Raw genomic sequence first — 27871 nt, forward strand, 5'->3', positions numbered from 1 at the left:
AGCATTTCTTATTAGAAGAAATTTGATTCCAATTCTTTATAAATTCAGTTCTTTATGCATACCCATTTTCATGTTTTTTTTATTATATAGTATTGAAGAATTCTTTCTTAGAAACCATACTTTATAATGCTTTTTCATTATAGCTTTAAAAAATAAGTCTTAGTAATTAAAACTAAAAACAACCAATGAGCTATATTTTCAGAAATAAATTTAAAATAATATTAGTGAGGTTGAGGCCAAAGTTTTAAATGCAAAAACGTGTAAGTCGGACATTCGGCACCACTTTCCTATAAGCCTAAAAGTTTGACAATGGCTTTTAGAATGTCGAGCATAATTCCATTGACTTTCCAAACACCACTGTCAAACTTTTAGGCTTACAGGAAAGCGGCACTGAACGTCCAACGTATACGTTTTTGCACTTAAAACTTCGGCCTCAACCTCGCTATTAACTGATTGAATATTTGACACACTTGGAGAGAAGGTAAAAAATTTCACTATAATTCACAAAGCTTAAGAATAAAATAATAGTTTTTGTTTTATTATTATTATTATTATTATTGGGTTAAGTGAGATATACTCGGTTAACACCGGTGGCTGTGTACTATGCCGGACCAAAGTCAAGGCATAGTAACCAAAACAGAAATTAAAGAAGTGTATCAGTGTGTGTGTCTTATTCAGGAATTTTCTCACAATATGACATGTATTCAATATAGTGGCCTTCTGTAGTGTGATGTATGTGTTTCTATTCAATTCTAATGTGCCCAGGCTTTTGTGTAGTGTGTGTGGTATGACACCTGTAGAGGAGAGAACAACAGGTACAATAAGCACCCCATCCATCCTCCACAGATGCCTTATTTCCTGGGCGAGTTCTGTGTACTTGCTAATTTTTTCAGTGCATGCGTTTTGTATATTGTGAGTGTTTGGAATGGATTTATTATTATTATTATTTTATTATTACAGAAAAAGTAAACTAAGATGACATTTTTATAAATCGAATGAAAAAATTTATCTAAACAAATTCACGTTAAAGTAAAACAACAAATGAATGAACTCTCTCTACAGACAATGATACCACCATAAAATCAAGCATATCCACTGTTATATTGACACTGTTTAAAACTTTTATTAACAAAAAAAAAAAAAAAATAAAAAAAAAAGAAAAATTTATGTATGTTAGCATTATCATCGCCATTTAAAATTCAGAGAAAAGCATTGTCATATTTATGGCATTAGTTATAAACAAACAATATTTTAATTCATAATTTGAGTCATATTTAATTTTTGTGAACAAAGTGCAGGATCAAGTTCAGATTTAATATAATACTTAACTATATTTTCTATCATAATTACTTTTCTATTTCTACAATGAAGAGAGATATAATTTACTTTACACTGTTTTATGAAAATAATGTGTGTAGCATTCAATTTTATAATACAGTTTATATTTAACTAATACAACATAAATAAAATTTGAAGGTCTTAAATTATTAATGATTATTACTAAATGTTTAGTAATGATATAAAAGATTATAATTATCATTTTTTAAAAATAAATACTTGCCTTCAATATATGTTTCTGTTTATCAAAAAGTGCTTTACGTGTAAGTGAATTGCCAAATGACATTTTTACTAACTCGTCTAAAAGATAATAAATATATTCTTTATTTTTCAGCAGGCTTTCATTTTTATTGATTTGAATTAATATCCTAATTAGTATTTGCAACCACATCTTCACTAAATCAGATGCACTTCCAACAGCTATGTATTTATCAATTTGGCACTAAAAAATTAAATGTTATATAAAATTAAACATGTTAAATATAATATTAAATAAAAGAAAATATTAAACATACTTTCATTATACATGAAATAAACTGAAGAACTTTTCCTGGTAGTTCTCTTTTTTTTACCAATTCTAAATATGTTGTGTCGGCCAATAAGAGACTTTCGGCACTCCTCATAAACCTAACAACAAGTTCACAAAAGTTTAAGTTGCTTTTATGATTGCTATAATATTTAAATTTTTATTGACAAATATAATTATTTTCCAATAAACATTCAAGTAATTTTATAAGACATCAATTCTTAAGAACCATCGTTAAACCAGTAGTTGTAGTAAAATCAATTATATGAATACATTTACCCTATTCAACAGAAAAAAGGTTTAACTTGGTTTTTTTAATAAACTTAATCATCTACAAATTATTCTTAAATTAATTACATTTACATACATATATGTCTGCAATAAAACTTTGGTTCCATAGATGTTATTAATGGATGGGATTAGTGTAATCTTCACAAATGAACAAAACTGCATTACATGTTACGTTTGTATGTATTACAGCAATAAACTATAGTGTAGTAATTTAGTTTAATATTGAATGTTTTATCAAAGTACTGTGATAAATTATATGACATAATTAATATCAATATCAGTTCTTATCAAGTGAATTATGTTTACAGTTGTCTCAAATTATATATATAACAAAATTTTATTCTTTTACTTATTAAGATGACAACAGAGCCATAATTACAGAAACATTAAAGAAAAATTGTTTTATAATATTTTTTATAAATAGGTTAATAATGTAAGTAATATTAATAACAATTTTCAATTTTAAAAATTATGACTTAGTTCTAAAATGGGGATTTTATTCATTATTCAAGTAAAAATAAAAGTGCAATTGTCAGAAAATAGGATCAACAGAATAATAGGAAAGTATCATATGCATCTCTACTAATGTTTTTTTTTTCTTTTTAAGTTTCTCTGAATGTTTCTTTTATCACTTTAAGTATTTCACTGCAATCTGAAATATCCTTGATCCTAAACTATTTCTGAAAGATTTTAAAATGTGATACAATGAAAATATTAGAAAATCTAATTATAATTGTACTTTAATACTTTAAAATGAACGCTAGAAAAACAGATTACATGTGTAACAGTAGAAAGCATTGTGCGTAATCTGTTTGTTATGAAATGTCTTCAGCACATCATTTTTTGGAAATTACAGTAATATTCTATCCAATCAAACTCTCAACGACTGAAATACTGAAATTATCTGAATCAATTGAGGACTGGGGCTGTTCAAAAAATTGATTTTTCGGATAACCGATTATGTACGAAAAAACACATTATTAATATAGTGTATTAGTATATCCCAATAATAGTATATTAATATATCCCACATTGAAATTTTTCTCCATTGCGTGTCACTTTCCATTGAATTTTCGTTGATGTTAAGCCTAACGAAAATTTTTATAATAATCATCATGGCTATTGTATCATTAAAAACTATTTCTTTATTTTGTACAAACAAAATAAATATATTGAAAAATATAAAAACAAAAAAAAATTTATACTTTAGAAGTTAATCTGGTACCAAAAACGTTCGATTCGGCACGACACAGTCCGACTGGAAAGCTTTCCGTTAATTGATGTTTTGGTTGATCAACATTCAGATAAACAACATTCTACTGTATTTTAAATTTTAATATAACTTAAAAGTCATAACCAATAAAACAACAGGTTAGACACCACTTTAACTATTAACAATTTTAATAAGAATTAATTTTAAATCTTGATCAAATTGTAATTTTTGAAAACTAAGATGAAATGTCAAAATGTCATAATATGTAAGTATCTATGTATGCATTGCATCAAAATGTGTAATATGTTGTTTGTGTGTGTGTGTGTACGCACGTACACATGCATGCATACTACACACTTACATAAATCAAGTTAAAAAATTATTCTTACAACTTTTTATATATAAATATATTTAATTATTCATTTAATTATTAATTTTATTAAACTTACATTTGATTTCTCAATATTTTGTCAAAATCATTGTAAAAAAATGGCATAATGTAAGGCAAAAGATTTCCTGCTTGGATGTAAAGTCGATTTTCTATTAGTGTAGAAAATAATACAATTCCTTCTTCACATATGCTATCAGAACTGCAATATGTATTAAAAAAATTAAAATACATAAATACCAAATATAAACACTACTTCATTTTAAATTGTATATGACTAAATAAGTATTATTATAAATATTTAAATTATTTACAAAAAATTATCAATATTCTCAGTTTAAACAAAATTCAATAACAAAAATGCATGAAAATTAAATTTTCAGATAAAATGTTCTTTAAAAAATTAAAAAAAGAAGTAGAAAAACATATCATCTTTGATATATTTTACAAGAGTCGACAAATAAGAAAAAAATAAATAATAATGCATAAACCACTGGCTGAATAGATGTTTCGATTAAAGATATTTTGTCATCTTCAGTGTGTAAAAAATGTCTCCTAGTAATGGAATTAGAAAATATCCTTGATTTAATCCTGATGAAACAACACACTTATGTATACAGGTAGGCCTCCTACAACGCGTTTTCGCTCCAACGCGATTGGAAAAATGCGGAAATTTTCTTACAACGCGGTACTTTTACAACGCGGTTTAGGGTATTTAGAAACGAATTATCTTTCACATAACAGAAAAATCGCAACGGATCACACAAGTGCAGTGGAACTTGATGGAACAAGCTCAGATCTTGAAATAAGGCCAGTCAAACATTCTCGAACAACTATAATAAGTGACGATGAGGACTGAATTTGAACATAACATTATGTTTCTTTTTGATTTTAACTTGAAATCATAATCTTTTTAGTTTTTATATGATGTTGAATTTTATTTAAGCTTTTTATGAACATAAATTTAAAAAATGATGAAAATGTTACACCATAAAAGGCAGTTTTTCTCTTTTTAGAACTGAATCCCAGTTTTTGTATTAAGTTGGTGTCTCCTATAACGCGATTTCCCACAACGCGGTATTTTCAAGGAACGTATCTACCGTGTTGTAGGAGGCCTACTTGTATATGCAATAACTACATATTATTTATTCTTAAAACTTTTTTCATGTAGTAAGAGAACAATATGTGAAAAAAGTTAGTACTGTTTATATTTTATAAATTTATTCATAATTAATACAGAAAAAAAAGAAAATTGAAGATACATTTTTGCTGTTTTGTTTTCAATTTATTTTATATTTTAAAGTACTGCAATATGCAATATAACTAATAAGCATTCAAAGATTTTTTCTGCACCATGTCTAAAGCTGGCAACAGATTGCTAACATTTGGTTTCAATGTAATACCAAGCATTTGAAGTGTGAATGGGTGGATGAGCCAAACGTCGGTACCTTCCACTCACGACTGCTTCACTTTTTTTTTTTTTTTTTTTAACTCTTTCACCCTGTGAGCACTAAGAGGGGCTGTTTTAGCAAGCCCATTATGGATTTGGCCAGGCCCACAATGAGGTGGCTAGGTGGTGAGGAACGAAGCCAAACATATCTGGATGGATCACCACCTGAAAAATTCCTGGGGCTTTTTCAACCTGTCTGAATTCAATTCCAAATCCCTCTACATTAGGTTGCCACCTTCACTGCTCAGCCATCTGGCCACCACTTCACTCCATTATCAGTTTTTTTGGCAAATCCTTTTGATGATTACATTACAAGCATTGACAGACTTCCAAGCCACAAAACTACTGACTAGTGAGTTTGCCATTTTACTTGTAACTGAAAGAAACCAGAGCAAGCAGCACATGCTCCAGATGCACAGCTTCCATGTGTTGGAATGACAAGCAGAAGTGCCATAACATAACATTTGTACAAGAAATACATTACAACCTAAGGTTATGCGTCTGTGCCAGCTTAATAAATTCTTCAGATCTGTGTAAGAAGAGTACCTTCATTTTATAACATTTATATATAGTAATAATTAAAGATAAATTTTTTATTGATAAATTATTTTTAATTTAAGACAGAATGTATAGAATGAAAAATTCAGAAACTTAAGTTGCAAAACACATTGCATTTCGGTATTTATTTATTATGGATCAACAAATAACATTTCAAATTTTTTTTAAATTTGAAAATAATACTTTAAAGTAGAATTGACAAGAAATTTTAAAACATTTTATATTTCTATTCTATTACAATTAATGTTATAAACAAACATATAATAATTAAATTATTTACATTTAGACACATTTACCTGTGTCCAATTGATGTCATCATGAAACCAACATAACACGCTACAGGGTTTTTAGGTTGACTTTCCAAACCTTGAACAATAGGTTGAACGTGAGCACTCTGTTGCAAATTGGGAATGTCGGGTCTCATTACGCATCCATTAAAAATTTCTTGATATGGAGGATTCACACCATCCAAAACATGAAGCCTGAGAGAAAACAACGTTTCCCAAACCCAAGTTATAAACACTGCTTCGGGTGAAGCTGTTTCTGGCATTACGGCAGATTTCAAAATCATTGCTAAATAATTAAGCTGAAAAGATAGTTTTATTAATTACAATTTTCAAATTTTCCTTTCATAAATTTTTGTAAGAAATTTTATTACAATTTTTTATTTAAATATAAATTAATTTTTTAATTTAATTATCTGTTTATTTCAGATACTATTTACAATATATAATATGATCCAAATCCCAAAGGAAGCATATTTTTCTTATTTATCAATTTTAGTACAGTTTAGATAAAATTAGATGGAAGACAGCCAATATCCTATCTAAATCTCTCACTATCTTGCTATGTAAGATCTATCACAACCAATAAGAAAAACAAAGAAATGAATGAAAAATGAAGACTTAATTTTAATAAGATCGGATAAATCCAAATACATGAAATCCTTGTCGGTACAAAATTCGAGAGACAAAATAATCACGAATTTTAATTATCCGAGATTTACATATTTCTGTACAATATGCCAAATGCCACATAACTGATGTAATTTATTAAGTAAATGGAATATGGCTACATATACAGAATGCTACTTTCATCAATTAATTAATTTTTAATAATAATATAAATAAACTGCAGTTATGTGTCCAGTGAGAATCTCACAGGTCTCAAGATAGGTTTTATAAAAAGTAGAATTCTTCAAGTGTAGCCCAAAAAGTAGCAAGTAACCAAAATCTAGTAGCATGGAGCCCTACAAATATCTCAGTCAGCTACTTGTAGCCCAATCTTGGAACTGCAAAACCCAGCGAATTTTATGACATAAGAGAGAAAAATATTCAATGGGTGAAGTGGCACCCAAAAATGTGTTACTGTAAAAGCAGTCATGCTGACCAGATTAGAGTTGTTTGTGGTATACTGATCTCTTATAATATGGAGATACATAAACTTTGATGTAAATGTATGAGTTAACATACGCATATCACAGTTTGGACAAATTTTAACTTCAAATTTTGAAGAAGCCATATTTCAAACTAACTGAACTCCTAAACATTTAAATCTCTATATCCCTGACTGGAACAAATAGTACAGTTACGAACTAATGGGATTTTGAACTATCTGAATTTAAATTAATGAGGATTTCCTGTATTCAGTTATATTCAAGAAATAATATTTAAAGTAATGAAATACACCACACTAACTGACAGTGAAAGATTAAAGATCCCACTTCTTCAAGACAGACAAAAAATATATTCTTCCTTTTGTGAAATCATCATTAAGAACTAATAATTTCGAATCCAGTAATCAAGTTATACCCAACAGCAATATAAAGATCCAGAACATGAGCATTTCTTCATTACTAGCATTTGAAATGAAATGCCTTTTTGAAATATATAGAATATATTATACAAAAAAAATATGCAAGTCAGTAAGAAACTTAACTACTGGAAATCGAGCAAATTCTAAAAACAATCATTCAACATCAACTTTGCTGGTTTGGGATCATGTTTCTCAGATGGAACTGGAACATTTGCCACTTGTTGCTGAATGGAAGAATGAATGAAAAAAGGCAAAGATCCTAAATTACCTGAGTTAAATCATTGATCACCAGAACAACCTTTTCTGTATTCTACTAAATGTGGATAGGTATTTTCTCTGACAATATAGAAAATGAGAAGGCAGATACACAGTTCAAAAGTTTATTATAATTTGCTCTATACAGAAGGTTTACCAAGCTTTAGAAGGTTATATTGCTGAAGTTAATATTACAGGAACTGAACTCAAAAATTTTTGTGACTGAATTGACTATAGTGATTTAACGCACAGTATTGCAAAGACTTCCAGATATCAAAACCACTTGATAATTATAATCTTGTTATAATTAGAGTTACTTGTAAATTATAATTTTTCTACTATCAAAAAATTTTAAATTACTATACAATTTTTTTTAAAAAAATCTGTCCAAGTTGGTGTGGGTTTACTAGATCAATGAAATATTTGTAGAATCTTTTGTATTTTTGAACTGTCCCATTGCCATTGCCTAGCCAACCAGGTTCTTTTTTATTTATTCATTTATTTTTAACTTCAGAACCTTAAACAAAGCTCTGAAGTTAAAAGAAAAAAATCTACTTGGCCCTAACTGCAGTAATTATAAAGGAAATTTAAAATTACCTACTAAAGACAAAGATATTTTTTTTTATAACTTATATTTAAGTTCCATAATTTAAAAAATATAAAAATATATCTTTCAAGTGGCTAAGCAGCATAACTTTTGAATGCTTCATCAACTCTAATCTGGTCAACATCTAAATTTCCTTACATACAATGAGTTTCTTACAGTCATTAAAAAATTATTTCTTGTCAACTAATAAAACTAGAACATAATTAAACTTTTACATTGTTCAAAATATATCAGATCATCTATCTTCATTATTTCTTTCTGAAAAAATCTGTATGAATTATAACTGGATTTCTTTCCAATTTTTATTTGTTTTAACTTGAGTTTTCATATAATAATTGTAAAAAATGGAATTAAATTTATCACTAAAAACAAACTGATAACACTTAAAACTGATATTTTTATATCAGTTTTAAACAATATATACAAATTTCAGAGTACATTGAAAGCTTTATAGTACAAATGAATCAGTAATTTCCAAAAGGTACTTGAGTCACAATAACATAGTTTTGTGATTTAAGCACTTAAATTCACAAAAAAACAATTCTTTTTTTTTTACTACAATGGAGACTGCTGTAGCTCAGTGACAAGCAACTTTTTCTAGATACGGGCTACAAGTAAACTTTATAGACTTCCGACAGACTGCATACATTTTTTCTATGGAGTAACATGCTTTAAATATGCTGAATATTACATTATTGCATAACCACCAGTGCACTAGGTTCTAAAATAATATATACTAATGTTATGCAAACTAATAATATATAGCTTATTTGCATCTTTTCACTAGTCAAGTTTAGTTTGAATGTTCATCATCACCATTACAGCGTAATTTTTGTTGCATAATGGCATGAGGCCAAAAACAAGAAAATAAAATTATAGTAGAGCGTCGTTTATCCGAATCAACTGGGGACTGGGGTTGTTCGGATAACTTATTTTTCAGATAACCAATTATGTATGAAAAATATATTAACCTATCCCACGTTGAAATTTTTCTCCGTTGCGTGTCGCTTTGTGTTGAATTTTCATCGATGCTAAGCCTAACATAAATTTTTAAAAATAATAATCACGGTGATTGTATCGTTAAAAATTATTTCTTTATTCTGTACAAACAAAGTAAATATATTGAAAAATATAAAAACAAAAAAATTATATTTTGGAAGTTAATCTAGTATCAAAAACGTTCGATTCAGTATGACACAGTCCGATCGGAATGCTTTCGGTTGATCAGCTTTCAGATAAACAATGCTCTACTGTATGTTGAAAAAGTCCAGAGTCTGCATATTAGAACTCCATGGGCCACAGATTGCTCATAGGACTGCTATAGCTAACCCATGTAGTCCATTACTATTGCATTTGAAGGAATTTTTCTAGCAGTAAATATGCTGCCAAAATATGAACAATTTTATAATGTTCATTAGGCAAATGAGCAGACTTATTATCTTTTGGAAACTTAATTTTACAATGCATAAATTTGGTGTTGCGATAGGCTATGCTATATACCAGGGGTGGGCAAGCAAGAGTTCAGTGGAAGCCGAAATGTAGGTTTTGCAAAATGCACGGGAGCCGCAGTTCTGTACTGTCATGGCGGATAGTATGGTAAGACTGGGAAGGATAGCACTTTCAGCAAGAGCCGCACGTAACTCAAAAAGAGCCGCATTTGCCCATGCCTGCTATATACTTTCTGAAGTGTCATTATGCATTCCAATCCTTTCTTAATAATTGTCTAACCTTCATTAATAATTCTTATGATTCTCTTCTACCATAAGTTTATGCTTTTGCTTTAACAATTCTTTTCTTCCTATAAAATAATAATCACAAAAAATATTAATATTCAATACTACTATTTTTAATTGTCATCATTTTTTTATCTTACAGCATGATACTTTGCAAAATTTTAAACTTTTGTTATTATGAAAAAATAATAATGTTCATAATAATAATAAAATTTATGAAGTTACTGAAAATAGTACTGCACAGTTTATGAGTGAATGAAACAAACTGCCTCTTGATCATTATTCTTGACACTAGTTCCTAATCATAGTTTTCCTCTGCCATAGTTGACTTTCTATGTTAGGATCTTATTATAGAAATCTAAGAATTCTGGATTAAGAGACAGCGGAATGTTTGTGATGTTAGAAATCATCTTTTGGTTAATGGAAATGACATTATCACAGACTCAAATAATGAAACTGGCATGTGTTGTGCACTGAACATGAAACTGATGCAGTCATAGATGACAATGATACCATGTTCCTTGCACTTATATACAAAACACACATGCTACAAAATAGCAAAAAAAAGCTTGTCTTCTGGTTTTACATGACAATATCTTATTTTCATGGAGAAGTATGTTTACTTAAAATAGATTGGCCACCATTCATCCATAATAGGAACACAAAATGGCTTATTACTGTCCTGTACTTTGTGCACTAGCAACAAGGGAAGCATAATGATTGGTAATATATTGTACTGTACATACAATTGGTATTTGTGATTACCGTTTTTGCACAGCCAAAAATACAATCACAAGGAAGCAATGAAATAGTGTTTCCCAAATTACTGCACATGCCTCCTTCAGACCATTATCATTCAAGACTAAATTTCTTTGGCAACTTAATCATGACTTCATATCATTGCAGCATCATTTTCGGGCACAGGAATCGCATTTTTCTTGTCTATATAACAAACTTCAGATATCCTAATTGCAAAATCATTGTAATATAAACTGTTCCAATCTGTGCCATAAGCACCTTTGGCAAATTACTGATTCAAATATATGCAATAGTTATTTTATAGGAATAAGAACAATAAAATAGCATTTCTTCAAAATTACAAGCTATCATGGTTTAAAAGTTATCTAAGAATTTTTTAAATTTTAAAGTAATATAGTCAAAATGTATAAACAGACTTAATACATATTAATTTTTAATATTTCTTTTTGGTAAATGTTATTGTCATTATATAGATATAATATATATGATAAAAATGGATTTCTTAAATCATTTTATTTATTATTATACCTGTTGAAAACTCCACATGATTAAAGTTTTATAATCTTCCACTCTTATAAATTTTGCATAGGCATCTACTATTGAAACAGCAATCTGACGATGAATATCCAAATCAACTGCGTAACAGTTTTTCTACCAAATAAAATCACAGATGCTTTAATGATATAATTTTTAATACAATACATAACTACATTTATATATTATAAATAATACATTATTTAGAAAATGTGATTCAAATGATCTTTTATATGTGAGAGAAGTTTTTATGAAATAATGTTAAATGTGAGAATCCAGAGCTATTATTTCTAATAATGTGAAGAATTATAAATGTTTAATATTAGAAGATTGATTAAGCCTAACATCACAAATTTCGACAAAGAAGTTAATGAATTTTTACCAACTTCTAACTTCTTTGAGAGATAATACACCTTCCTGAAATCACTACTCGTCCAGGAAAGTGTTGTTTAAAATATTAGATTAGACAATTGTTAGGAACCATATCGAGATGACCAAATTTGGTCAAATGCCAATGCCGCTGACAAAAAGAGGAGATAAGGAGGTTCACTCTCTCATCCATCTTGAATGGTTCTCCCATCCCACAGAGTTCCTACATCCCTCAATCTTTCCTGATTCACCTCGGAAAGTTTCCTTATTCGTTTCTCGTTCACTGGAGGATCGTATTCTGGTCTCTCTTTTTGTGAAGGATTACTTTTGAGGAGGAGTTACAAGGACATCTTGCACCAACAAAGACTGCAAGATCTTCCAAGATGACTATCAACAACAATGTTCATTTGGATCCCAGGTAAATATCACCTTGCACTATTGATTGTAACACTCTCTTGATTGTAACTTGCAAAATTAGGCACGATTTTGTTAATAAATTGAATAAATACATGCAGATATACTTTTTGAGAAAATTCTACTAAAACTGTTTGTTAAAATATAAACAATAATATATTTATAGATTAACGTTTTAAATAACCATATAATTTGAATACAGTAAAACCTCGCATAACGATCACATAATTTGTTCCAGAATCTTACTCGTAATGTGAAACACTCATTAAGCAAAACAATTTTTCCCATATAAATTAATGTAAAATACGATAATGTGTTCCATGTCAAAAAAATACTCAAATATTTTATGTATAACATTTATTCAAAGAAAATTATACAATTTGCATTGTTAAGGAGCATGAATCATCATGTTTTCTTCTAGCGCAGAATAAACCAACCTGAAATGAGAATTTGATTTGCAGAAAACAAACAAAAAAAAAATCACAGATAATATGTCTGATAAACACACCAAACAGTATGGAAAATTCTTGGGCTATGTATAGGCTATAATTAAATATTAGAAATTAATTAATTTGACTAGAGCTACACAGTTATGCTGCCATCTCGTATTAAATTTAATAATTATAAATAATTAATTTTTAATTTAGACATTCTTAAAATTTAATTTGAAATTGGTCATTAAATTTAATACAAGATGGCAGCATAACATCTTGTATTAAATTTAATGATCAATTTCAAATTAATCAATTTTTATTATTTAATTATAGCCTTTACATAGCCCAAGAATTTGGTATATCGTTTGGCATGTTTATTATATAACAGGCTATGATTGTTGATGTTTATGTAATATATGTGAACACAAGTTTGGAAACGTGTGATCACAAGCAACACAAAGAGACTAGCAGAACGAGTGCTAAAACAGACTGATGGAGCATGCGCACAATTCGGGACTTCCCCTCTCCTCATCACTTGTTAAGCAAGTCATTTTTTTACAATTTGTTTTGCTTGTTATGCAAGGTGCTCGTTATGCGAGGTTCCACTGTATATGTTAATCATTTTAATAAAAAAAAAAGGGTCATTACTTGTGATCCTTGGATGGCTAATGAATAAATATTTGTACAAATTAAGAGCAATTATTGCACAGAAATCTATTAAAATTCTGGGAAAGCATTTTACTAACACTGCAATTGCCAACATAACAATTTTTGGGTTATTTTTAAATACAAAAAAATGAAAATTAACAGAACTATTTTATATATTAAATATAAGATAAAATTTAAACATGGTAAATAAAATTTATATATACACTATGTAAGAAAACATTATTTTCATAAAAACTTCCACAGAAAAAAAAAATTAATTCATTTTGAATCTTCAAAAATCTCTGTTCTATAAGCAACTTTTGCACACCTCAACAGTGGTATTCCCTGTGATATACATTTAATTATACAGAAATACCAGCAACTGTTCATCTTTAATTATTAAATAAATAAATACACTTATTTCCTAAACAGTGTCTTTTTTTAATACAGAAACAAACAACATGTTAATTACTGACTGTGATTTTATTCCATAACCCAAAGCCAAGCCACCAGTGTATTCATTATTTAGCTAAATAATGATAATTAGTTTACAACTCTTGTTTTTTTATTTACCTCATTATCAATTCCCCAGTTCATATTGCTTATGATCAATCTTGCCAGTTGATTTTCATTTGAAGTTAATGAATCAGATAAAAGCCATTCTTTTATAATAGTCACATCTTCCGATGTAGGTTTCCAGTCAGCTAATGGAAGTTCTTTAAACAAATACAAGGATGGCTGAAAATCAGTTAACAAATTAAATAAAGTCACACAAAAATAATGATGTATGTAACATTTTAAATATCTAAAATTTAACATGTTTACTTTTATGAGTAAATGCCAATATTATACAATCAAACTTAAATCATTAACAAATTATTACTAAATTAAACTGAAAATATCTAAAAAATGTGATACGATTTAAAATAATCAAAACAAATTAGCAAAAGCAATTTTTTTTAATATGAGAGACCAAAATCTGCTTAATAAGGTAACCAAATAACTAAACTTACTTAATTATCAAAAAGGTTTTAGCTCTTCTTGATTCTTCATCAAATAAACAAATAGCAAAAAGCAAACAGATATAAAATACTATGTAGAACGAGTGGGTCTCAACAGAAAGGTTAAGAATGCACTTGAATATGGTCATAAATTTGTATTGAAAAATGAACTTAATGCATGAGATATTATTGCACAATTGGAGAACCTACAAAATTATCAGAAGAGGAGGCAAGCAAGGCCAGAATGAAACATTCTAATAAGCTGTTAAAGCAGTGGTAGTCAACCTGGTCCCTACTGCCTACTAGTGAGCGATTTGAGCTTTTGTGGTGGTTGGCAGGGGTTTTGTCCAATGCCGAAGCTACTTTCCATTATCATTGCGCATCTGTGACTCATTGACGGAGTAGGTTGTATTGTAACAGTGACCATCACTCAAGTTGAGCTGATTTCATGGTGGAGTCAACGTTGCCAGATTTAGCTACTTTTTCACTTTGACATAAAAAAAAAAACACTTGGTGCACTGGCAAAAAAATTTCTGTGTATTACCACCACTCAAAAATTACAAGTACTTTGCAATTGCAGTAAATTAACTTACTGCAGAACCAGTGGGCGGTTAAAAAATTTTACTACCAACAAAGATACAAAAGTGGGCAGTAGGTATAAAAAGGTTGACTATCCTTGTGTTAGCACCTTAGAGGCAATAAAAGTGTTAAAATTGATTTCTATAAACAAAAACAAGTTAACACTTAACTGCAAATAGAGCTTTGATAACTAGAACAATCTCACATTACTCTAAATTAAAGAAATATGGGAATGAGAAATTTAAGATTATTAAAGCAATATCAAGCAAGCATGGCATACAAATAAAAACCACATACAATCTTATTAAATCATCATTAAAGGGGCAACTGCAGCAAGATAAAATAAAGAACAAAAAAAAAATTTTAACAGTTAAGGGTAAAACAATAGTGTCATTAGGAGCTCCTTCTGACAGGATTTACGTTAGGTGTTAGAAGAAACATTATAGTCACAGAATGATTAGAAATAATAAGTGTAAGCTAAATAGGCTGTCAAAAGTATATACAATTAGACTAATACTAAGCAATGAGAACTAGTTTTATGTAAGTTCCACTTCAGGATCAAAGAACAATATAGTATAAATCAGTTGCAAAGAACAACAGTAGTATAATCACATTTCTGTAGTTATGAGCATGGAAGAAAGAAGTAAAGATACTAGGACAAACCTGCAATTATACAAGAATGTAGATCAAATCTCCCCTTAAGAGTTTTAGAGCAGATTTACATATAAGGTCTCATTAAATACACAAAACTTATAAATATCAATGATGAAAAAGAACTACATGAGTGTTGGAAACTAATATTAAGCAAAATAAAAAATTAATAATGTTAATAAACTAATTAAAGAAATTAGCCTAATTTTCATAAAGAAGCAGTGAAATATTTGTTACAGATTTGATTTTTTATATATAATATAAAAAAATCCTTATTAATATTAATATAAATAAGAAATTGTTTTGTAAAAATTATATTATAATCATACAATAAATCAACACTTTTCAAAGTTATAAACAAAAAACTTTTTTATTATTCAGTTTAATAATGGAGTTTGTTTAAATTTTAAAAATAAATGATGTCCAAAATACAGTTCTAAAGCATCACTTGTAAAAAAGATGTAACATACCTACTAATGACTAGTGATTGAGGTGACAAAATTTACAATGTTGTGTTAAAGTTTGCTACAGCTGGAGGTAAAATAACATTGCTTGCCACACTTGTAATAGGTTAATATTTTCTTTACTATTAATGCAACTTCTCTTGAGTATTGTTTTATAAATTTCAATACCTTCAGTTGTTCTTAGCTTCGCTCCATTTCTAAAGCAATACTTGAGGGGAGTTGTATTAATAGTACAGAAAATATTAACCCATGGCAAGCAATGTTATGTTACCTCTGACAGTAGTGAACTTTAACATATAAATTTTTTCATCTCAATCAGTAATCACTCATGTGAGATCTAGGACCCAATTTTTCTCTCTAATTTAAGGAAATTTTTAACCCATTTCTCCATCGTGATCGTTAAGAAAACATCGTACAGAAAAAGGATTGAATGCCACTCTCCTCATCAACAACTGTTAAGAAATTATAACAATCTATTGTTAAAAGAGGGGAATGTCAACCTTCAAACAGGTAGACAGAATGAAGCTAATGTGTCTCAAACCAAATAACACACTATCTGCTCCATAAAAACAACATCTTAGTGTCATTGACAGCTCCCCTATAACCTCACACCTGCAGCTTTGTCATCAAACATACAATCATCTGATCATTTACCCAGGCCTGAGGAGGATAAAAGGAGATTGAACCGAGACTCGGGGCAGACTCCACCATAGAAGCAGGTGACCCAAGTCTCCCATCTTGCCATGCTCAAGTGGACATTCCAGGGCCATAGAAGACAACGGCTAGACTCGCCATTATCCAGGTGGAGACCCCCAGCCATAGAGAGTTCTGGCTAGATCCACCATACGACAAAGGAAGCCATAGACCACGGCTCACCCGCCATACTACTGGACAAACATTATATACAGGGGTTGGACGAAAATATGGAAACACCAAAAAGAAACCTATTACTAAGCTCTAATACGGTGTAGGAAAACTGTTGGCATTCAAAACAGCCTGCAGTCTTCCTGGAATGGATAAATACAGGTCCTGTATGGTTTTCAAAGGAATCTTGTACCATTCATCCTGCAAAATAGTGACAAGTTCAGGTAACTATGATGGAGGTGGATAGTGATCACGCACCTGTCTCTCCAAAGTAGACCACAAAGGCTCAATAATATTGATGTCTGGTGACTGTGGTGGACAGAGGAGATGCGATAAATCACCCTCGTGCTCACAAAATTACTCTTGGACAATGTGAGCTGTGTGAACAGGCGCCCTGTCATCTTGGAACACAGCATCACCATTGGGGAACAAACATTGTACCATGGGATGGACACAATCTCCCAAAATGGTTACATAATCTTTGGCAGTAATGTGACCTTGCAGAGTAATCATGGGGCCCATGAAATACCATGATATGGCTCTCCAAATCATAACCGAACCCCCGCCATGTTTCACTCTTGGCAGCAAGCAGTCTGTATCGTAAGCTTGGGACAGCGTTCGCTAGACATAAACTTGGCCACAGGTTGGAAACAATGTAAAACAAGACTCATCCGACCAAATGACTCTTTTCCATTGTTTCATAGTCCAGGTTTTATGGCTTCGGCACCACATTTTCCTCTTCTGGGCATTTGCATTACTGATTAATGGTTTTGGAATTGCAGCTTGCCCTGAAATTCCCTGCTTATGGAGCTCCCTTCAAACTGTTTCGATGCTGACAGGATTTGTGAGCTCCATATTCAGTTCGGCAGTGACTTTTGCAGCTGTAGTCTTCTTATTTTTTGTCACAATCCTCTTCAATGACCGTCTGTCACGATCACTCAACACACACTTTCGTCCACGTTGTGACTTAGCGGATGATGTTTTTCCACTTGTTCTGTATGCAGTATAAATCTTTGATACGGTGCCTCTTGACACACCAAACATTTCGACCACCTTGGTTATGGAAGCATCCACCATACAAGCACCAACATTTGCCCACGTTCGAATTCACTTAGCTCTGACATTGTGCACTCCCACCTACACAGAACACAGTTCTAACAATGACTGACATGTGCAATGTATTGAGGAGATTGCACAGGTGTCATTAATAGTCAAACACAATAGTGCCACCTAGAGGCTTGGCTAGAATCAACATTTACGTTCAACTGTGCATTTCATGAGGGGTTTCCATATTTTTGTCCAACCCCTGTATATCTCCACAGAAACAGAGGACAGCATCTTTTCCAGAGGTATTTTGTCAGAATAGTCATCAACTCTCTCTCCTTAAGATGTAGATAGAAGGAGAACGATTTCCCTAGAACCACGAGAGTGCTATGCTTATGCTTAGCATATAGATGTATGTGTCACAGTAGTTTTATCTTATAATCTAGGACTTAGATATATATTAAATTTGTTATATTGTTAAATCTGGCCTAGACTCAATTATCCGGACTTTGGACACTATCAACTTACCCATTGCACTTCCCACTCGACAGTCGAATCAGCCCTCCTACTCGACATTTGTTCACGATTCGCGTGTTAGGATGCGACCTTTAACTCTCCTAACTGGTGTCAGGTCCTGACATCGGAAGGATCTTGCAATCCTGACAACTTATCAAATAGCCATCCAGTGACAAAGTGAGAGAGTTTTAACAACCCGCCACCAAATAAGTGGTCTACAGGCCCTTTGCCCCCAGTTTCTCACACTTGTAAGAATTTATTGAACTGATGAAGGCTCAAGAAGAGCCATCAAGTTTTGTAGAATTTAAAGACTGAAAAGTTTTTAAAACCACTAATTTTATCTTCCTGTAAATGATGTGTAGAACTAAATAAGATTTACAAAAATACTTTCAAAGCTATTAAGTCCTCAATCCCTCTTAGTGCAGAAAAAAAATATGTTTTTTTTGAATAAATTTCATTATTATTTGAAAAACAAATTTATAATATAATTAATTGATTGACTGATTAATTAATACAGAGTACCAGCACACTATGAGCTAGATGATCAGAAACGATTGTGTGTTTCTAATAAAATTAATTGATACTACCAATGACTTCTTCCCACAAACCTTCCATTCCACATCACTCCCTTCTGGATCAGTAGGTCTTGCCTCCTCTTCTGCTCACTTCCTTCCTATTTAACTTGGGTGTCCCAATTAACCAAAGGGTGGGAAGCCTGCTGGTGATGAGGAGTTTTAATTATTTTTAAGTGCCAGGTGGATGCAAAATTCAGAGGTATCAATGAACCCATTCTCTGCCAAGTTGGAAGGATTTACAATAATGTTTATCTGTTCATCATCCTCTAATAAATCCCTTTAAACTGCTCTTTATTTCTCATCTTTTGGGTAAGTTCAGTTTTAAAAAACTTAATCAAAATGATTAATTCATCTCACTCTGATAATGTTAAGAATTAAAAAATTTTTATTAAGAAAAATGATAAAAATATGACTATTGCACATAAACAACTTAAACAAGTTCTATACTGGAATTAATTTCTTTTGATTTCTGAAGACAACTTTGTAATAATTTTGTATTTTTAAATCATATTTAAGGTACAAAACTTACTTTTCCAATATTTTTCAAATTCTTTTTTAATTCTTTTATGATTGATGAAACAACGTATGGATGTCTTTCGACAATTGACGTTAAACACTGTTTTCCCTCTTTTGACATACCTTCTCTCAATGATGACGCAACAAAGGAAATCTAAAGGATACATATGACAAAGATATATTTTATAGTATAAATATGTCTCTAATTATGCTATAAAAATTACTTTCAAAAATTTTTATTTATGTTTTATTTATTAAAATTAAAATAATTTAGTTTCTAAATTGGACTTTCATTTGAAAGTTTTAAGTTTAATTTTAAAAAATAAACAATGTTTTATTTTGTTATTTCTATAAATTAATTAATTAAAATAACTGAAAGCATAATATCCATTACATCATTCTAATCTTTTCACAAAAGAATTGGACTACTTATATATTAAGAGTTCAGTTAATTATATTTTTTATTGTGATTCTTAAATCCTTGCACATCATCACAATGCCAGACTTCAATTTTTAATCATATTTTTAATTTATTTTATTTAAAATATATGTTCTTCACCTCAAATTAGTAGTGTCTTGCCCCTGTACATCATACTTCTCCATTAGAAATAGAGTTGTGCCAGTTATCTATCTAAGACTTTCAGGGAAAAATTTTTGTTGAAATAATGTAACTTTCAGTTTGCACCAAAAGTTTGTATATAGTCAGTCGGGTCCTCCTGCCCTAGTCTTTCTATAGCTGGTTTCTTCTTTCATCTATCTAGCTCCGTTCTCAAGATTTAAGGACAGACTGACAGACAGAGACAGACAACAATCGGAATTTATGGGTCTACAATTTTTTCAAATTGCAATCCAATAAGTTACATTATAAAAAAATAAATGCATAATTATTACTAACTCAAATATTTATATGAAAAATGCACCATAAACATCAGAGCTAAATAAAAATTACATGAGAGGATGGCAATAAGTAATTTTTCAATACTTGGCAGTGAATTTCATAAACAACTATCATATATTGAATATAAATACAAAAATATGGTACTTACAAATAATAAATACAAAAAAAATCAGACAAATTTGGACAAAATTATTATTATTGCTATTTATATTGTATTAAGGCATAATTTCTTCCCAAGATAGGAACCAAATAGCAATTGTTTTGCAGCAAATCAAATGGCCATACAGTTCTTGTCTCAGAAAAAAAATACACATTTGTACTGTACAATATAGATCATCATTGGTCAAGAAAAAGTTTAACACTACTTACACTTTGTACAAATCAATACAACAAAATAAACAAAATAATTTCAATATAAACATTCTGTATGATACAGAATATGATTTGAGTGAATTTTTAATCAAAAGCAATAAAAATTCATAATAGTATCTATCAAGACTCTTAAATTTAGAAATGGAGATGAAATGAGTATTTAGTGAAAAATTCAAAATACAATAGTTTTATAGTTCTTTCAGAGATGCCACCTTGAGAAGAAAGAGAGCCCATCATTAGCACAGAATCAGATATCATGATTGGAGAGTAGGGGGGTGAAAAAGCAATGCCCCCATTTATTCCATTACTGATATGATGTCATCACTCAGTGTATGGATATCTTAATCTTATTCTAAAATAAGTTCTAATGTTTTCAAATTATTATACAAAATGAATTATAATTTTGTAATGTTACTAGGGAAATTTGCCCCCACTTGCTTCATTTACTCACCTTGTACAGTTGTAAAAAATAGATACTTTAATTTTATAAATTTAAATATATAAATAGAAAAAAAAACATCTACTTTATTATAAAGTTCTTAAAATTTTGAATATTTATTAATAGAATATTTTATAATAATTTTTAAAATAAATTTATATTTTCATTTAACAGAATAAAATTCCTATAACTGATAAAATTCATCATTTTGTCTACATCATGCACACACAACACAGTCTTTTGCTTGACTTTTCAGCATGCCCAATTATGATGTCAGAAGAGCATGAGTAATTTTTTGACAGGTTTTAGCACAACTGTGCAACTCAGTTGTACAAAGAAACAATTTTAAGACAAAATCTTAGTTAGTGAGTAGTGATGAGCAATACTTTACTACCTGTAATTCAATAACATATATATATAAAAAAAAAAAAAAAAAAAAAAAAAAATCAGGCTTGACCTGTAATTAGTTTAGAAAAGATGATCACTGAAATGTTGATTATATTATTAACATTTTTTTTTTGTCTATATAGATGACCATTTCTCCTAAAGATGAGTAATAAAGAATGTTTGCTAAGGAAAAATTTTAAGGAACATCTCCTACCATTACACAGTTCAAAAATAAACAATTGAAAGAATAATCAACACAGAATTAATTTTACAGTTTATAAAGAAAATTTGACAATGATTATTGTAAATGATTACAAATGTACTTGTATTGTTCCTCAACAAGGTTAAATTAAATGACATTAAGTGAAGACTTGCTTAAATTTCATAGTCAATTAATGAACAAAAAATGCATTTAAAAAAAATAGAATCAAACAAAACAAAATTCAAGCCATTCTCATTAAATCCAAATGTTAAAGTATCTTAAAAATGTTTCTAAAATTTCATATTTTGGTTGCTTTAAAATAGTTTAGCTCCTATACAGACTGTTTTTCCAAATTCAAGTAGAGCAATAGTAATTTTTATACTATGAAAATGAAAAATTAGCCTTAAAATTCACCATTAATCAATATGAAACTAAAGCATGATTAATACATTGTTTTGACTTATAAATAAATACACATAAAAAGTATTCAGTATTTTCAAAACTGCTGATAATTACCTCAAAAACCACAATTGCTAATATGCAGACATACAATTTTTCATCTTGTTTTCTGGATACAATCATAGTCGTTAGTCCATTTACTAAATAAGTAATTTCATTAATCTTCAAATGGCACAAATGCTCTTCAAACATCTCTCTATATTTTAAATCTGAAAATATAAAATTTAATTATTGTAAGATTTTTACAAAAACAACTGTTAATCACTTACATTTTATGTAAAATATGGAAACATTTTGAATGAAAAATTCCTTAAAATTTTGCAACCATTATCAGTAAATTGTTAAAAACCTTTTTCTTCTAGAAACTAAATCTTTTCATCAAATAAGATTTTTAACATTGTTGCCACATGCATCACAGTGAATTTTTACTTGTGTTACACTTGTATCACATGTGCTCACAATAAATCCTTCTTTATAATATACCTAACAATTAACATGGCATCTAGGGAGTAACTTTGAAGTCTTTAGTGGTCTGTTATGAATTTAATATTTATACAAGTACAGTACATGACAATGCTATGACATCTATTAGCCTACAGTACACAACAAAAACTTAGTCACACAATAAATAAATGCTAATAATTATCTTTCTTTTTAAAAAATTCATAAAATCTGATAACTGACATTTAGTAAATCAAGCAATGTTTTATTAAAACAATTTTGCATAATTATTATTTCCTATGGAAAGAGAGCTTAATTTTCACATTCTTAATGTGACAAAAAATTGGCCACATCCTTGTAAATTGGTACACAGAATTTTCCATTTCTGCACAAGCAGCATCGTTTACCATTGATCAATAAAGAAAAATTTCACCTTTTTATGGTTAGTCATTGTCATTTAAAAATGGGACTTTGTATTGTTTTATCTGACTATAAAAAAGGGCAAACTGATAAATTGAAATTCTAAAATCTGGCAAACTGATAAATTGAAATTCTAAAATCTTTCAAATTGTGAAATTGGTTATCATTTAAACAAAAATAAGTTATAAGGAATTATATAAGAAATCTTAAGTATTATTTTATGGTTTATATACCGGTTCTGGAAGACCACAAGTGCTTAACGAAGGCTCAATTCATTAAATTATTAGACCTGCATCAAATTCCAGTAAAACAGCTAAAAAAATTAAAAAATGTCTTAAAATTATGACCAGTCTGAGAAGTGTTTAGCTTGCTATTAATAAGCGCAAACACACTGAACGCAAAAAATTCAATAAACCTTCACTGAGTAAAAAGCATCAGAAGATGGTGTGACAATTTGCAAAAGATTTGTGTCATGGACTGACAAATGAAAAAAAGATCATTTTCTCAGACAAAATATTTTATCTGAATTGATTAGAATTTTACTTTCACAGCTGTTATGTATACATAACAAGGTAAAGTATTGGAACCTTGTTAAATTTAACACATCGAGTTTTTTTTTCAAATCGCCATGTTTTGAAACCTTGAATATAAAAATGTTGAAAATAGACAAAAAAATTCTATGGATGTATGTGTGTATGTGTGTGGCATCTATTTTGCTTAAAATCTCAGGATGAGGTACAAATTAAGAAACAAAATTTGGCTTAATGGCTTGTATATGAGAGGCATTAATACTATTAAATTTTGGTGGTTAAAGATCAAGAGGGTGAGGAGATAAAGGAATGTAATGTGTCATATCTTGAGAGGGAATAGGACTTAACAAACACTTTATTCATTATTAGCATTTAAACATTTTGCATAAACCCATCCCTACTCTCAAAATTAAGTTTTTTGCCATTTTATAGTAATTAAAAATAAGCTTTTTATAACAAAATCTCATAACAAATGGTGCCACACAATTTTATTTATTTTGCTTAATAATATAAAAGATTTTTTTTTAAATAACAACAACTGGGAAAGTTGTGCAACTCATTGCTTGATTTTTTTTACTTTTCTGTATATGAAAGATAAATTTTATTATTAATTTCTTTTTGAATATAAGATTTAAAAGTTTTAAAACAAATTTGTTTTTGAAAGTACAGAAAAATTCATACTTTCAAACATAAATTGTTACTAGGAAGCAGTCTATATTTAAAAGCAATTTTTAAAAAGTAAACAATACTGAAACTGATGTAGAATGATTTTTTTCCCCCCTTAAAGTTAACTAAGGTTCTATTAGTTAGTTTTTAACTTAGCAAAATACTTATTTATTAACATCTTCAGGTGATGATCAAATTTAACTTATTTACAATAAATTAATTTTATTTTAAAAAATAACTGTTTGAACAGAATTAAGAACTTACCTTGTAACTTAGAAATAATATCTGATTCAGATAATTCATTACTATCTGTAGAATGCCAGTTAACCATCAACCATGCTATATGCCACATTGTTTCTGGTGATACTAATTCATAAGGCAGCACTAAATATTGCCACGCTTCTTTTCTGCAAATATTAACAAATCTTTTTGTTTTATAATGATAGATAATATGCAATTTAAAAGCTACAATTAAATATATGATTTAAAACTTTTGATAAAATAAAAAGAAATTAATTGCTAAGAAAAAATTTCAGAACAAAACATTTTAATCATATGCATATAACAGACATAGGCAAATGCGGCTCTTTTTGAGTTACGTGCGGCTCTTGCCGAAATGGTTAATTTCTGTTTTATTATTATTATTTTTACAATTTTATTTTTATAATTTTGTGAAAATATGTTTATTAAAAAAATTCAATATTTGTTTTATATTATATTTATATTATATAATAAAATCGCACGCCTTACCATACTATCCGCCACGACGGTACAGAACCGCGGCTCCCATGCATTTTGCAAAACCTACATTTCGGCTCCCGCTGAACTCTTGCTTGCCCACCCCTGGCATATAATATTAAAAAACTTGCAAAATTATTTCCAAAAGTGCTTATTAACCAATGCAATATACTCAACATACCATAAAACTTCAATTTAATGGATTTTGGATTTAGCAGACAAAATTTCCAGTCTACGTTGTATGTGATAATTAAAACTCCATTAATTTTAAAATGCTTTTTATATGTAATTAGCAGAAATTTTTTCAAACCCAAGAGTCACCACTCAAAGTGTATTTTCCAAAAAATGTTCATTTATTTCAATTTAAATCATACACTTGTTTCTTATACAGTCTGAAACTAGTGAGTACCTAAGGAATAACACATATAAAAAAGTTTTCTGTAAGATTAAACTTCTCATAAAATACTTCATTTTAATTTACTTACATATATGTATTTATGTAAAACAGATAAATTAATTGTCAATTTTTATCGCACACATTTGGAAAACCTACTTTATTATATAACACCCAAATTAGTCTGTTAAATCAAGGCTTTACTGTATTGAGTATCACTTACAAGTAAGAGTTATAAGGTAGCTACATGATCAAAGCAGAAATGACTCAGCTAACAAGTGAACTGATCAAGACATTCAGAAAGTTTTTCAAAATTTCCAGATCTTTCCACAAGATTCTTATACAGTAGAGCATCGATTACCCGACTTAATTGGGGACTGGGGTTGGTCGGATAACCGAAAAGTATGAAAAAATACATTATTAGTATAGTGTATTAGGCCTGGTTTAAATACTAGCCTCCCTTTCATGGTCGAGCCAGTTCTGCCAGCTAAAACATGCAAAAATTTAACAAAAATAATATTAGAGTAGCCAAGACATAACCAAATATTGTAGCGCCACATCACTAGCGAACATTTGAATTTGCCGACTAGAACGCGGTCGGTTAATCGGGGGTCGGATAATCGATTCTCTACTGTAAAAAAACATGGCCAGAATTTTGTCTACCAGTAGGAAAGTGATTGTGCAAAGATGTATTATAAACAACTCACAAATACACATCTTTTCATTCTAGCATCACTTTTAATTAACACATTTCTGGCCTTATTAATAGGTCTTCATATATATATTATGTTAGTTCTAGACTTTTTTACCATTCTATTTAAATATTTTCCATAAATTTATCCAAGAAATAGTTTTTATAACTTACCAAAAACATTTTAATTAATATATTTTATAAAAATTCTTTTATGAAATGAAATTTATAAAACTGTTTTTAATTTTTTGATCATAGCTACGAACAATTTGGTTTTATGAAAAAAAAATACAATTGTGAGAATCGGGATTATTTAATTAGTTTAACAGAGAAAATTCATTAAATTTTTATATAAGTTGTTTATATGAAAGGGAGTTTTATTCATCATTTTTGGAGGAAGAGGAAATCAACTTCCTTTCCCACATGGCCTTATCTCTTTTTCAAACAGCCATATGTCGATTTACCCTCTCTGCACTCATTACACATCTCACATGTCCCTTGGATGCTATTGGGCAGATAGCCCATTAAAAAGGGAATTTTCCCATCACTTCAGGCAGTTTATCGTAAGTGATATTGCCACATAGAAGGCAGTCTTCAAAACCACAACTTGCCACATGAACTACTTGATATGTTACTTTTGCTATCTAATGTTGTATGTAGAGTCCTCTGTATAGTTTATTCATTTAATCTAATAAATAATGCTTGTTATGTTTATATTTCGAGTCCATTCGTTTATTGAGTTCAAATTATTTGTCGTTAATGACACATTCCTCCTCACTTGATTTAACCCTCCTATGATCTCTATTCGGACGTCATCACTTGGACGTCATTTACTGATTGAAGTAATTGCAAGTTAGGGTGCATAATTTTAATTACCCTAGCTGGTGTCAGGAGCTCGACAAAGACCAAGATTTCATAATTTAGTGTCTTCTTGAAATTCTTATAAATATAAAAGTAGTTGTCATAGGATGGCTTTTATGCCATCCTACGACAACTGAGGTTAGTCTAATCGATTAGTTAGCCGATTAAGTGATATAACGAGTGTAATCAAAACTCCATATCCCTGGCTGACATCACAAAATTAGTAAGTAAAATAAATCATAACTGAACTAAATTTGTAAAATAAACTTTTTACATTTAAACACAATTACGAGCAAGTATTTTAATTTATTTCATATTATAATCTATATAATATTTCATTTTAATTAAAAATCAAACTCTCTAGATATTAATAATAGGATGCAATATTTTAGACACTTGTTAGCATAAATGTTGTAACAAGTGTTAAGATGTTTTTTCTGTTACAACTAGGTGCATAGACTGACACTGGGCATCTTTGACATCACTCTTTATTCAGAAATATCTTGTGTGTCGATACGTGTTTCGGGCATACACCCCTCTTCTGTCAGCTTTTCTTTTGATGTATCTTGGTAAGGAGGTGCTAATTAATATACATCATGCTTAAAAATTACATATATTTAGTTAAAAATTTGTACAGTTAAAATTTCCCGGAATTACACTGAATGGCACTTAGCTCACACTTGTGACATCTTATTTACTAGGTTCTCCTTCAAGAACCTAATAAGGCAATAATTCAATTTGTACAGCTCTTAACATGCACTAGTCCACATCTAATAATTGTCTATTTCCTATTATTATATATATTAATATATATTTAAATATATATATACT

At 29.5% G+C, this 27871-nt stretch overlaps 1 protein-coding gene across 1 annotated transcript in view; it reads right to left on the minus strand.

Moving 5' to 3' along the window:
* The window catches only part of Epg5 (ectopic P-granules autophagy protein 5), a 123087-nt gene that overhangs the window by 52748 nt on the left and 42468 nt on the right, over nt 1-27871 (minus strand). Inside the window, exons 11-19 of the mRNA XM_067284658.1 lie at nt 24621-24763; nt 22357-22508; nt 19556-19696; nt 13906-14070; nt 11462-11584; nt 6061-6350; nt 3818-3958; nt 1854-1965; nt 1562-1780 (exon numbers count right to left, since the gene is read on the minus strand). Coding sequence (XP_067140759.1) covers nt 1562-1780; nt 1854-1965; nt 3818-3958; nt 6061-6350; nt 11462-11584; nt 13906-14070; nt 19556-19696; nt 22357-22508; nt 24621-24763 — 1486 coding nt within the window. The remainder of the gene's footprint in view (nt 1-1561; nt 1781-1853; nt 1966-3817; nt 3959-6060; nt 6351-11461; nt 11585-13905; nt 14071-19555; nt 19697-22356; nt 22509-24620; nt 24764-27871) is intronic.

Source organism: Centruroides vittatus, unplaced genomic scaffold (genome assembly GCF_030686945.1).
Source record: "Centruroides vittatus isolate TY-2023 unplaced genomic scaffold, ASM3068694v2 scaffold_1444, whole genome shotgun sequence".
Taxonomy (NCBI): Eukaryota; Metazoa; Arthropoda; class Arachnida; order Scorpiones; family Buthidae; genus Centruroides; species Centruroides vittatus.